We start from the raw sequence: 12,170 nt of genomic DNA, 5'->3' as shown, positions 1-12,170 counted from the left end.
TCACGTGTGGAATGTAAAGCGCGAAGGAGTACGAATGCCTTACGATTGTCCAGATCTGTCTGCAGAGAAGCGAGCTAGAGCAGAGGCAGCGAGTGCAGGCAGCCATCCCTTGGCCGGGACGCGGGATGCCGCTGCAGTCGCGGGCTAGAACCGGAGAGTCAGACCAGCTCGCATCGCCACCAGGCGCTCAGCTGCTCGCAGCCTCGGGGACCCCGCGGAGTTCACACGCCGAGGGCCTGAGAGCGCCGGACAAGTTGCACTTCTAACAAGTTTGTCCGGCTCTTCGGCACCACAGCCCCGGGAGACTCAGAAGCTCGGCGCCCGGGGGCCCGACAGTCCCCGGGCTACACAGGTCGCCGCCCGTTGCCGGGCAAAGCCACACCGCGCGCGCTCCCATTGGCCGCAGGTGGCCGCGCTCCGCCCGACAGGTAGTCCGTCCTGCGCGCTCATCATTGGGCCGGGCCGTGCGGCCCCCCGAGGATTGGCTCAGGTGGTGGCCCCGAGGAGCTCCCATTGGCCACAGGTGCCGCCTGCCCCCGTGGATTGGCCTTCGGGACGGCCAGGTTCCGCCCCTGCCCAGCGCGCCCCCCGCCCCGCGCGCCGCCCAAGTTCCGCGGAGTTGGCGCGGCCGGCGCCGTCGGTCCCGCGCTGCGCGCTCCCTTCCGCGTTCCGCTGTCCGCCGCCCCGCCTGGCAACCCGGCCCTGCGTGGGGGGCCGCTAGCCATGGCCTGAGCGCCCTGGACGCGGCGCTGTCGGCGGCCGGCGGAGCGCGCCATGCCCAGCAGGACGGACCCCAAGATGGACGGGAGCGGCGGCCGCGTCCGTCTGAAGGCGCACTACGGCGGGTGAGCGCGCGCGGCGCCCGACGGTGGGCAAGGCGGGGCGCGCGGCGGTGCAGCTTCGGGGCCGTCGGGGGCGCCGCGCGCGGGAGGCAGGGCGGGGAGGAGGCGGCGGCTGCGTCTGCTGCGGCGCCCTTGGAGGTGGCCGGAGGGAAGCCTCGAGGGCGGGGCGCGCTCCGGGTCTCTGGGTCTCTCCGGGGCGCGCGCAGCGGGCCGGTGTTGTTGCGCTCCTCGCCCTGGTCGCACGCAGTTGGTCAGGGGTGTTAAGGACAGATTTGTACGTCTAAAAGTTTTCACCAGATTATGGAAACTTTTGGTACGTCAAAACAAGCAAACAAACAAACAACAACAACAAACCAAGGCTATTTAACTTGGTCTCGGTTTAAGTGTTAGGGAAACCTTTGAGCCAGGTGAAGGCACCCGCAAGAATGCCTTGGGTTGTAGGAACATAAGGGCACTTTTTGCGGCTTTTGTTTGCGGGACAGGAGAACTTTTTGGAGATGTCCAGAAAGACTACAACCCTGCCCTCCTTTAAGGACGGGCATGATGAACCCTTCGTCTCTTCCCTGGAGGTGGTTTTGCAGGGCTGGACTCGGCCCTGAGCCCTGGATTCCACCTTGCTTTCAGGAGAAATGGGGGCATCGGCACTTGACCGTGGTCAGTATAGTTGCCCGGGAGCATTGAGTGTTGGGAAGCGGAGTGATGGCGTCGGTGTTCTGGTGGCTGGTCCACCCAGGCTCGTCTGGAAATCCCATGGTCTTGTCGCCTCGATTGTGTAGACAGAAGGCGGTGGAGGCCCTAACACTTTGGCTGCTTCCAACGGTGCCCTGCCTCCTGGAACTGACCTGGGTACTCCCAGGTCAAGGGTCAAGGGTCACCGCTCTTGGAAAGGAGGAAGGGAGTGGAGTGGAATGCTGGCCCTGTGGCTGAACTGGGCTCTCGGCATTCCTGGGAGTTTTATTAGTGGCCGGTCCCAGCCACAGAGACAAGAAAGGAGAGGTTGGCTTTCCAGCCTCAGGAACTGCCTGGCCCCACAGGTTGTTACGGAAATATGGCCAACTTCTGGTGATCCTGGACTTGCAGGAAGAAGAAGGGTTTCTGGGGGGCCTGCCTCAGGCCTGGAGTACCCCGTGATTCCGTAGTGAATGTTGATGCAGAGAGACCGTGTCTCCTGCGTGGAACCCCCAAGCTGAGCATGCTCAGGATTGGCCCTTACTAAAGCCAAGGCCCCTGGGTGGGATGGGGGATCCATCCTTTCCTTAGGGCAGCTTCAGCCGGCACCTTGGGGGTCATGGCTCACTTTGGACAGTGCCCCCTTTCCTGGACTTGTCTGTCTTGCCCACTCCTCCCTCCCTTTTGCCCCTGGGGAGCACTTTGGTTACTGGCTCTGTAATTCAACCTGTTGACTCCGGTTTCCTCAGTTGACAAAAGTGGAGCCCCCCCCTTCCTCTTCCTTTCCCTACCTCCCCTCTCTCCCTTTCTCCACCCCTTCCTGCCCTCTTCCCTTTCTGTCTACTCCACTCCCTGCTCGCTCTGTCCCCCCCCCCCTTCATCTCCCCTTAGACAGGGCTCTTTCCCAGCCTTCCTCCCCACTTACCCTGAAATCTGCCATCTAGGTCCCTCTCTAGAGCTTGAGCCCCCCCCCCCCAGACAGTGATGTAAGAAACGCAGATACTGTCTCCGCTGTGAAGGTTGTGGGTTGAGGGGGCCTTCTGTCTCGGAAGACAATGTTCTGGGGGCGTGAGGTAAGACACCGCCCTGAGGGAGGTATTGGAGCCACAGCTGAGAGTCAGAGATACAGTCCTGTCCTTAGAGCAGTGTAACGTGACAGCCGTCTGTCTTCCTATTGTCCGTTGTCCGTTTGAGGCTTGACATCAGAGTACTGCCACCCGTGGTCACCTATATTCCAGGGGTGTCAGGCAACACCGTGTTCTCAGGGGGATTACAGGTGAGCCTGACATTCAGAGCCGAGGTGCCTGCTTTTCTGAAGCTTCAGACATCACAGACAGTGGTGATGTCTTCTCTTCTGAGGATCTCGCCTCAGAACTTTAATGTGGAGGACCTGCTGTGGCCCTGGAAGATGCAAGAGGCAGAGTCAGGGATGGGTGGTCCTTCCAGGCTGGCCCTAACTTCTGGGAGACACTCTCGCTTAGAGCTGTGTCGTGAGGAAGGCTCACCCTTCTGACTCAGGCGAGATGTGTCCAGGGTGATACAGTTCAGCCTCGTGTGGCACCTCCGAAGCATTGGGGTCTCACAGGAGCAGTCCACGCTTGTCCTCTGGGCACTAAAGGGTGTGGGTGGAGGATGCCATCCACCTGGGTTCAGGAAGAGATCCAAGAGAGGGATTGCAGACCTGATTTCCAGAGTTCCCATTTCCAAGGCTGGCCAGTGCCATGGGCAGTGTGGGCACTGTGTCAGGGTGACCCCAGGTGACAGGCACCTGGGGATGGGGGCTTAGATGTTGGAGGCTCTCCGTGCCTCAGTTTCTACAGGGTGTGGTGGGTAGGAGCAGGGTCAGTTCCTATGTGGGGCCTGTGAAGGTGGCTGGCTGGCTGGTCTTGGTAGAAAAGGGGGGGGGGGTATCTGGGGACATCTCTCCCTGGCCCTACAGAGTGGGTGAGATCCATGGGCCAGGCAGGTCTCTGAAGGCCCTGGATGGCATGTGGGGGACTGGGTAGGTGCTGGATCCTTGTCATCAGTGGACAAAGACTTTGTTTATAGACAGTTGTGTGACCCAGTTTAGATAACCCTGCTTCAGAGTCCGTTCTTTCTCCACGGATGTGAGGCGTGAGTTTTGCTTTTTACTGAGACTCCAGTGAGGGTATGGTTCCTGCTTAGTTCCCATGGAAACCTGTTGCTGCTGCCCTTCCTTATAAGGAATATAGGGGAGCCACCTCCCCCCCGCTTCTCATTTTCCTCCTCCAGGGCACGTCTCTGAGCCATCTCCTGCTACAGAGATCTGAATCCCATTTGGGAATGAGAAGATTTATCTTTTAAGGCAAGGGCATTCTGAGATTTGAGGTTGCCAAAAAGCATTCCTTTTAGAATTTTCACAGCTACGCCGGATGGAGGTGGGTCGGGTCCTGCCGAGACATCCAAGAGCTGCTTTAATTAACTAATTAATTATCCTCCTCTCCCTTTTTTCTGGACAACACACCCTGGTTGTCATCGTCAAGGCTTTGGGGAAAGGCTTGACTATGGTGTTTTACCTAAATGAGGCAAATGGACCTGGGGTTTCGTTTTGTGCCCCATAGGTGCTGTTGCCTGGCCCCCAGGCCTCCACTAGGGGGCGCCATTGGTCACTTAAACTTGGTCCTTCATCCACTCATGGTGGCTGGTTTTGTTTAAGATGTTATTTTATTTGCATTAGTATTTTGCCTGTATGTATGTCTGTGTGAAGGTGTCACACAGCTGTGAGCCGCCATGTGGGTGCTGGGAATTGAACCCAGGTCGTCCAGAAGAGCAGTCAGCTGAGCCATCTCTCCAGCCCATGCGGGTCGTTTTAAAAACTGGTCATTGGTTCTGTTTCGTGTTGGGGGCGGGGCTGTCATACCATCTTTGGGGAAGATTTTTATTTTTCTAGTCAGTAACTTGTCCAACCAAAAGCAGCGTTTGGTCTACTTCAGATGAGATCTGGTGACAGATACCTCTGTCCTCTTTGTCCCAGGGACATCCTGATCACTAGCGTGGATGCCATGACAACGTTCAAGGACCTCTGTGAGGAAGTGCGAGACATGTGCGGCCTGCACCAGCAGCACCCGCTCACCCTCAAGTGGGTGGACAGCGAAGGTAGCCCCCGTCTTGGGATGATCAGCCTGAACTCCAGGGCTTTGGCTAGGCAGCCTCCCCCAAGTACCGCTGAACTCGCTAGATCCAACAGTTCCTGAATAGGGTGGCTGCAAACAGGGTAGATAGGACCTGAGGCAGTCGGGGCCGCACTAAAAGCAAGGCAGGAAGGGGGTGTTCCTGCTTCGTCGGGGATTCAGCTCAGCTGCAGGGGAAGCTTTGAGCCCCTCCTGGCCCCCAGCCTACACAGCTCCTTCTCTGACTTGCCTTATCCTGGGGTGTTCTGGCAGCTGCTTGAGGAAGGCCTGGCTCTTCATTTCCATAGAAGAACAGCGAGGCATCTGTTTCCCACCTCTTGATTTCTCTTTCTCTCCTCCCCTTCTTTCCCGTCTCTTACTTTCTTACTTCCTTTTCCCCCTTCTCCTCTCTCTCTCTTCTTCCCTTTCTCTTTCTTCTCTCCCTCCTTTCTGCCCCTCCTCCGCCTCTCTTGCTTTCTCTGAGTCCCTCTATCCTTGTCTCTGTTTCTTCCTTCCTCCTCTTTCCTTCCCACATTCAGACTCATAGAAACTGGGATGAGACGGGGGGGGGGGGGGGTGTCGGGAGAGACTCCTTTTGCACAACCGACTACAGCTGCCAGTCGGAAGCACCGTGGGGCAGGCAGAACAGTTGGCTTCCCCCATTTCAGCAGAATTACAGATACATGGGGCTGCTTGTACGCCTCTCTATCCATCAAGCCTAGAAGGCAAGGACCTTTTCCTTTACCTAGGCCACCTGGGAGGAAGTTCTAGCTCTTGCTTGCTGCCTAGCAGGCTCTTAGAGCTCCCAAGGCTGTGAGTAAACATGACTTCCTTCTGGGGTTGATACATGGGTTCTTACATGGGAAGCTGAGGTCCCACGAGGGAAAATTAACTCATTGGTTTGGACGGCTGTTGTGGAGTCTCTCACGCTTGCTCTGTGCTGACCATGAGCAGTGAGACTTTGCCCACCCAGACCTCTGTCTGAAGTGCTGAGTAGCTCAGACCTCTTTGCCTTCGTGCCTCGGTCGCTTCATTGGTGCCTCTTGCCTCCTCCCCCTAGGCGACCCTTGTACCGTGTCCTCGCAGATGGAGCTGGAGGAGGCCTTCCGCCTGGTGTGTCAGGGCCGGGAAGTGCTCATCATCCATGGTGGGTGAGCTGGAGGTCAGACCCTTCCTCTGTCCTCTTGGTCTGCTGTGGCAAACACCATAACCAAAGCCACGTGGGAGGAAAGGGTTCATTTAGCTTACACATCCTGATCACCGTCCATCTTTGTGAGAAGCCAGGGCGGGAACCTGGAGGCAGGAGCTGAAGCAGACATACCTACCCAGGAGCAGTACTGCCTACAGTGGCCGAGGTCCTCCCACACCAGTCAAGAAGACGTCACACAGACTTGCCTGAGGCCAATCTGATGGAGGCTTTCTCTCAGTTCCCAGATAACCGTGGCTTGTGTCAAGTGTACAAAACTAACCAGAACATAGCCTGAGGGGCTCTCCTCAGCTATGGGGATCTTTGTCTGATTGCCTGATGATTGGGAAGGCACATGGAGCCTGGCAGTAGAAAACATGATGATGTTCTTATGTGTGAACGGAGACAGCAACAGAAACATATTAATTACAAACCGTTTGGCCTATAGTTCAGTTCTATTACTAACTAGCTCTTACATCTAAATCAGCCCATTTCTATTAATCTATTGCCACATGGCCATGGCTTTTACCCATCTGCTGGCATGTTGTTCCTTGGGCGCTGCTCACGTCTCTCTCAACTCTACCCCTCCTCATCCTATTCCTTAGTTTGATTGTTCCACCTAACCCTGTCCTGCCTGGCTATTGGTCAAATAGCTTTTATTATTCACCAATAATATATTGGTGCATATTTGTAGCATACATAAGCATCCCTTAGCACTTATGTATTTTTAAAAGTAAATTTATGGGATTGAAGAGATAGCTTAGTGGTTAAGAACACTTGTTCTTACAGAGGACCTGGGTTCTGTTCCCAGCACACACATGGTGGCTAACCAGTGCCTCTTCTGACTTATGCAGGCTCCCACATTCATGTGGTACACCCACATTGAATCAGAGACACGCACGTACACATAAAAATAAATAAATTAATTAGAAATGTATCGTTTCATGTATTTATCTATTGTGTGTATGCATGGGTGCCACAATCCGTGTGTCGAGATCAGAGGAGAGCTTCCATGAGTTGATTCCTCATGACGTAGGTCCCTGGGATCGGAGCTCAGGCTTGATGGTAGGCACCTTACACCCTGAGCCATCATCTGACACACACACTTACGTTCTGCTGGGCCTCGTGGCACAGGCTCGTAGACAGACTGAGAACGTTCAAGACAACAACTCGTGCTGTCGAGTTCATGAATGCCCGCGTGGACAGCTTAGCGAGACTTGGCTTCAAAATAAAAAGTAGAAAGGGCAGAGCCAAGGACGTAGACTCAATGGAACAGAGCCTACCTAGCGTTCTCAAGACCCCAGGTTGAGTTCTTAGCGTGGCTTTTAAAGGTCGGTTTTCTAGATAATCGCTGTGCTTTCTTACATCTGGGTTACTTTATTCACGAGAACTGCTGGTTTTCCTTTGATAGCTCTGCTCTCCAAAAGCATTTTTTCTCCTGGAACTTACAAGTAGGGTTTGACCACATGGGCTTTTGAGGTTCTGCTGAGGAAGGTCTTCCAAGAGTGGTCTCATGGGGACTGTGGAGAGCGCTTTGACCAGGGCAGGACTTTGCCTGAGAGACGGTGTTAACGGTCCACTGTTACTAATCTTGTCCTTTTCTTTCTTTCTGTCCAGTTTTCCCAAGCATCCCGGAACAGCCAGGCATGCCTTGTCCTGGGGAAGACAGTGAGTGTTCAGTTTCCTCTCAATTTTACTTTGTTTTACTTTATGTGATATGATGTTTTCTGCCGGCTTCTGTGTCTTTGAGCCACGTGAGCACCTGGTACCTGCAGAGGCCAGAAGAGGGCGTCGGATCCCCTGAAACTGGAATCATAGTTATCAGCCCCCCATGTGGGCGCTGGGAATCAAACCCAGATTCTCTGCAAGAGCAACCAGTGCTCTTAACCCCTGAGCCATCCCTCCAGCCTGAGTGCTCCATTTTTAAATTTCTAACACGCGCCATGTGCTATGGGTAGCTGGTCCGTCGTATCAGGGTGGTGGGTGGGTGCCTCGTGTAAAGCCGGGGGACCCCGAGTCGATGAGGAATCCAACCTCAGCGTGAACGGGACCGTAACCTCGAGAGCTCTTTTCACTTTGGCTGGCTCCCCCGGTTTCCATGGATATGTTGCGGCTGACTGGTGCTTTGTCGGCAGTTGGGGAGGTGAGGGAAAGAGGTGTGGTCGGCCTGGTTGTCAGGTGGCACAGTAGAAGGTCTACAAAGCGTCCTGGTTTGTTCCATGAGGAAAATGCCCAGGCCAGGACGCCCGGATACTGCTCCTATGCGTCTGTATCGCTGTATCTGCTCCACGCAGACCACTCCGGGCGCCTTTCTGTCCTCTTCCTGTCTTGTGTTGATCTGTTGACCCCCCCCCCCCCCCCCCCCCCCCCCGTCTGTTGGTTGAAGATGAAGGAAGCAGGTCCCAGGAGTGGCGGGATCCAAGGGGGGTTTTGTTCTTGCTTCTGATTGTGCCCTGGAGGCCGTGCTTGGGTGCTAAGGGGTGACAAGGCTCCTGGGGGTGACAACTCTTGGCTTCCCTGGCCGATGAAGAAGTATCTGAGGTTGCACAACCCAGTGTGATTAGGAGGCAGGTGCTCAGCTCATGTGTTTTGCCTCTGGTGGGATGGGGAACTGGCCTAGGGCCACAGGGTAGGACAGCAGGTGAGATTATCAGTCAGGCGTGTATGTTTGTGTATGGGGTTGCCCGAAGAGGACTTTGACAGACTGGGTGGTGTGGAACCCGTGACACGGGACTTTCTAGCCCAAGTCCCAGGCAGCCCGTGCAGAGTCCTTAGGGCAAGTGGCCAGCATGTTGTTTCCTTGTCCTTGTGGAATACTCCCTAATGCTCCAGGACCCTCCCTCTGGGGTGCCTGCGTCCCACGGAGGGACAGGCATCTGGACAGCGTGTGTATGAGTATGTAAAACAGTAACATAAAGCGTGGGCTGGCAAGATGGTTCAGTTCTCGCCTGATGACCTGAGTACAATCCCTGCTTCCCATGGAGACAGCCTCCAAACACACAGCGAACATGGTACTCACATCATATGCACATACACGTCACACTGTGGCACACATATATCTGCACTCACATACATCATACACGCATATGTATGCTCACACAATGATAACAAAGTTCTAAAATTTAAAAAAAGGATCAGGAAAAAATGTATAGCTCAACAAACGCCATTCTAAAAAAGAACAAGCTGAAGCAGCGAGGAGGGAAGATGAGGTCGTCCTGTCCATCTCCCTCCTTGACCTTCACACTGCGGGGTCAGCAGGGACATTTCGGGTGGTGCCTGGCTGTCACCTGGGTGGATTTTTGGTCATGGTAACAAGATTATGTTCATGTGTTTTGCCTTACATCCAGGCGGCCCCTGTAAACCACAGGAGCTAGAGGGTTTGTGCTTCTGTCTCGGCTCTGTCTCAGCTCTGTCCCAGGGTGCAAGCCTGTTGGTTTGCGTGTAGGTGCTGTAGGGAGGGTCCCTCGAGTAGGTGGCCTGTCACCATACAGTACTGCCACTGGATGTCGAAGAGCTTGGGGTCTCTTTTGAAGTGGAAGCTGGGTGTGACGAGGTGGGTCCGTTTTGTCCTGTGGGCATGCAGAAAATGCGGCTAAGCCTTAAGAAGGGCTGACCCGGTCACACGAGTAGGTCCTTGAGATGCTTGCTGGGGTGGCTCCGCCTCTGATAGACACTCAGTTTTGTCAGAACATTCCATGGAACCTTTGCTGAGTACCACAGGAGATGGATGGATGGTTGACAAGCCAGGGTCTTCCTCTCGCACTTAGGACTGTCCCTTCCCTGGCTGGCTGGTGCACCGGGGTATAGAAAGGCCTTCGTCTCCTTGCGGTCTGGACCGTGTGAAACAATAGGATCCTGACACAGGGTCTCCTACTCTGTGTGCTGATGTTCTGTTTTCCCCAGCGTGTAACCCTTCCCACCTGATGTTTGTACCTGTCTCTGACATGCCAAAACCGCGTGACTTTGCTGCCCGCAAGAACATTTGTGTTTATAGTTTTGCTGAGGATCAATGAGGAGGGTCTGCGTGGTGGGATGTTTGTTTGTTTTTTGAGACAGGGTTTCCCTGTGTAGCTTTGGAGCCTCTCCTGGAACTCGCTTTGTAGACTAGGCTGGCCTCGAACTCACAGAGATCTGCCTGCCTCTGCCTCCCGAGTGCTGGGATTAAAGGCGTGTGCGTCACCACTGCCAGGCGTGCTGGTGGGATGTAAATGACAAGGGTGAATCTCCTTGAGCTTCAGTGTGAGATAGATGAACAGACACATGGGTAGATCACAGCCAGCGGTGGATACCAGTTTGAAAACTTTGCAGGACCTGGTTGCCGTGGAACAGGCTTTTAGGGACCACCAGTCCCCAGATCATGACATAGAGACTTAATGATTATGAAAACTCATCCTTTTCTTAGGCTTGTTTCTAACCAGCTCTTATAACTTAAGTTAACCCACTTCTGTCGATCTTCATGCTGCCGTGTGTCTCATGGCTTGCACCTCTCCTCTTGCCTGTTCTGCTCCCTCTGCATCAGGCTGACAACTCCACCTTTCTCCTTGTCAGAGCTCTCTCTGTCCAGAAGTTCCGCCTATACTTCCTGCCTAGCTATTGGCTGTTCAGCTTTATATTACACCAACCACAGAGACACATCTTCACACTGTAAAGGAATATTCCGCATTTCTAAGACAGTAAAACTATATACAATAAGAGCAATTATCAGTAAGAATTATAGTTACAACGTCCATTTCATTTACATTTGGCAAATTTAGAGAAAATACTCCACTGTGTATCTTATCTTAGGCCACAGTTTTATACCTAAACCATTTCTTGTCACAAATTGTATTACCATTCCTAAAAAGATCTTTTAAACATCCTTTTAGATAAACTACTTAAGCTTTTCTGTTTCTCAGTCATAAACTTTACACCTCTTTTGTAAGTTTCTTTTCTGAATTTGATAACAAGGAAAACTGTAAAACTGTAGCTATCTAGTCTTTGATTCCCACCAGAGACCTGAGAAGGATAAAATATTACTTGAGTAAACAGGAAGTGTAGAGAAAGCAACTTCTAAAATTATAGAAATGACAGAGACATCTGACTGCCAGGTTCCTCTGCAACGTTGGGGCATCCATCTGCAGTCTACAGGCCTAGAATGTCTGACCAATTTTTCTGTGAAGCAGGAGTTTTTGAAGGACTAACCTACTTGTCCTGGCAAAGTCTGGCAGTTTCTTTCTTTTGTGTCCTGCTTGTCCAGTTTGGACAGCATACTGTCAGCGGTCAAGGCAACGGGAGTTTCTTGCCCAAATAGCTAACTTTTGCCACAGTGAAAGCAAACTTTGTATGGAGGTTCTTTGATGTCCATCATCATTTTTTGAAGTAAATTGGTGCTGCCAGGAGCAGATGTGTCTCACTGTCATGAAAGCCTTGTGTTATTAAAACATTTAAATGCCATATTCTGTAGGTCTTTTAAGTTTTTGAAGATCTCCTATTATCTAAAATATGTCTCTGTATAACCTTGAAAACATACCTAACATGGCTATAAGTTTGATGTTATAGATAACTATTAACCTGTCTTTTTTTATTATCCTAAATAGCTTTCAAGGATTAAAACTTTACATTATAATCTTAAATGAACTGCATAGGTATAATACTTTAAATTAGAGTAGACACATATATACAAGTATAGCTATAACCTTAAATTTGTATCAACATACAAAGAAAGAGATCCCTGAATCTAATCTCCTTTGTTCAGCTTTTCTCCTGGCCATGACCACTAACAACTTGTAACTACTGCCCCCCAAACAATGACAAACATTCATGACCCATCTATCCCATCTCTTGGGAATGTGGGCATCATATTCTCTGGACTGCTTTCTGTTGTCTGGGGGTGATGGCATCTTTGGGGGACCATGAGAAAACTGAGAACACCAGCCATGACATTTGTTGTCCAGTCTCTGTGCAATGGGACAGTTCTGGCTGGAGCAGTCTGTGAGGCTGGACCATCTCAGCCAGCGGCCTTGAAGCTGGTCTGGACCTAGAACTCTGAGAAGAAGGCAACAGAGGCTTGAGAGGCTGGGCCACCTGGGCCGCCTGTTTTCATTGGTGGCTGATCTCCTTGCTCTGAAAACACACAGACTTTCAATGGTAACATGCATATCTATATTAGCACAAGTGTGGACTGCCTCTTGTACACTGACCAGCCAAAGATGATATTTTGTTTAATGTTTGAGCGGGTGGAATATACATCTCCTGTCTTGTAGGTTTTCCAGGTTTATTTCTTTATGTCTATAGCCAGGATTTTCAGTCTTGAATGGATCCACAGCCTTTTTGTTTAGTCTCTTCTCCAAAGCAATACATTTT

The 12,170-nt window shown here is 52.3% G+C and overlaps 1 protein-coding gene across 1 annotated transcript in view; it reads left to right on the top strand.

Moving 5' to 3' along the window:
* The first annotated feature begins 627 nt into the window (after positions 1–627).
* Positions 628–12,170, top strand: part of LOC121443525 (protein kinase C zeta type) — a 104,696-nt gene continuing 93,153 nt past the window's right edge. The window contains exons 1-4 of the mRNA XM_041645275.1: positions 628–845; positions 4,507–4,628; positions 5,703–5,789; positions 7,446–7,496. Coding sequence (XP_041501209.1) covers positions 775–845; positions 4,507–4,628; positions 5,703–5,789; positions 7,446–7,496 — 331 coding nt within the window. The 5' untranslated portion in view covers positions 628–774. The remainder of the gene's footprint in view (positions 846–4,506; positions 4,629–5,702; positions 5,790–7,445; positions 7,497–12,170) is intronic.

The sequence above is a fragment of the Microtus oregoni genome, unplaced genomic scaffold (assembly GCF_018167655.1).
Source record: "Microtus oregoni isolate MIOR12 unplaced genomic scaffold, Mior012 000109F_ref0000275, whole genome shotgun sequence".
In the NCBI taxonomy this organism is placed as follows: domain Eukaryota; kingdom Metazoa; phylum Chordata; class Mammalia; order Rodentia; family Cricetidae; genus Microtus; species Microtus oregoni.
The sequence above is the reverse complement of the archived record's forward strand: the minus strand, read 5'-3'. Positions and strand labels throughout refer to the sequence as shown.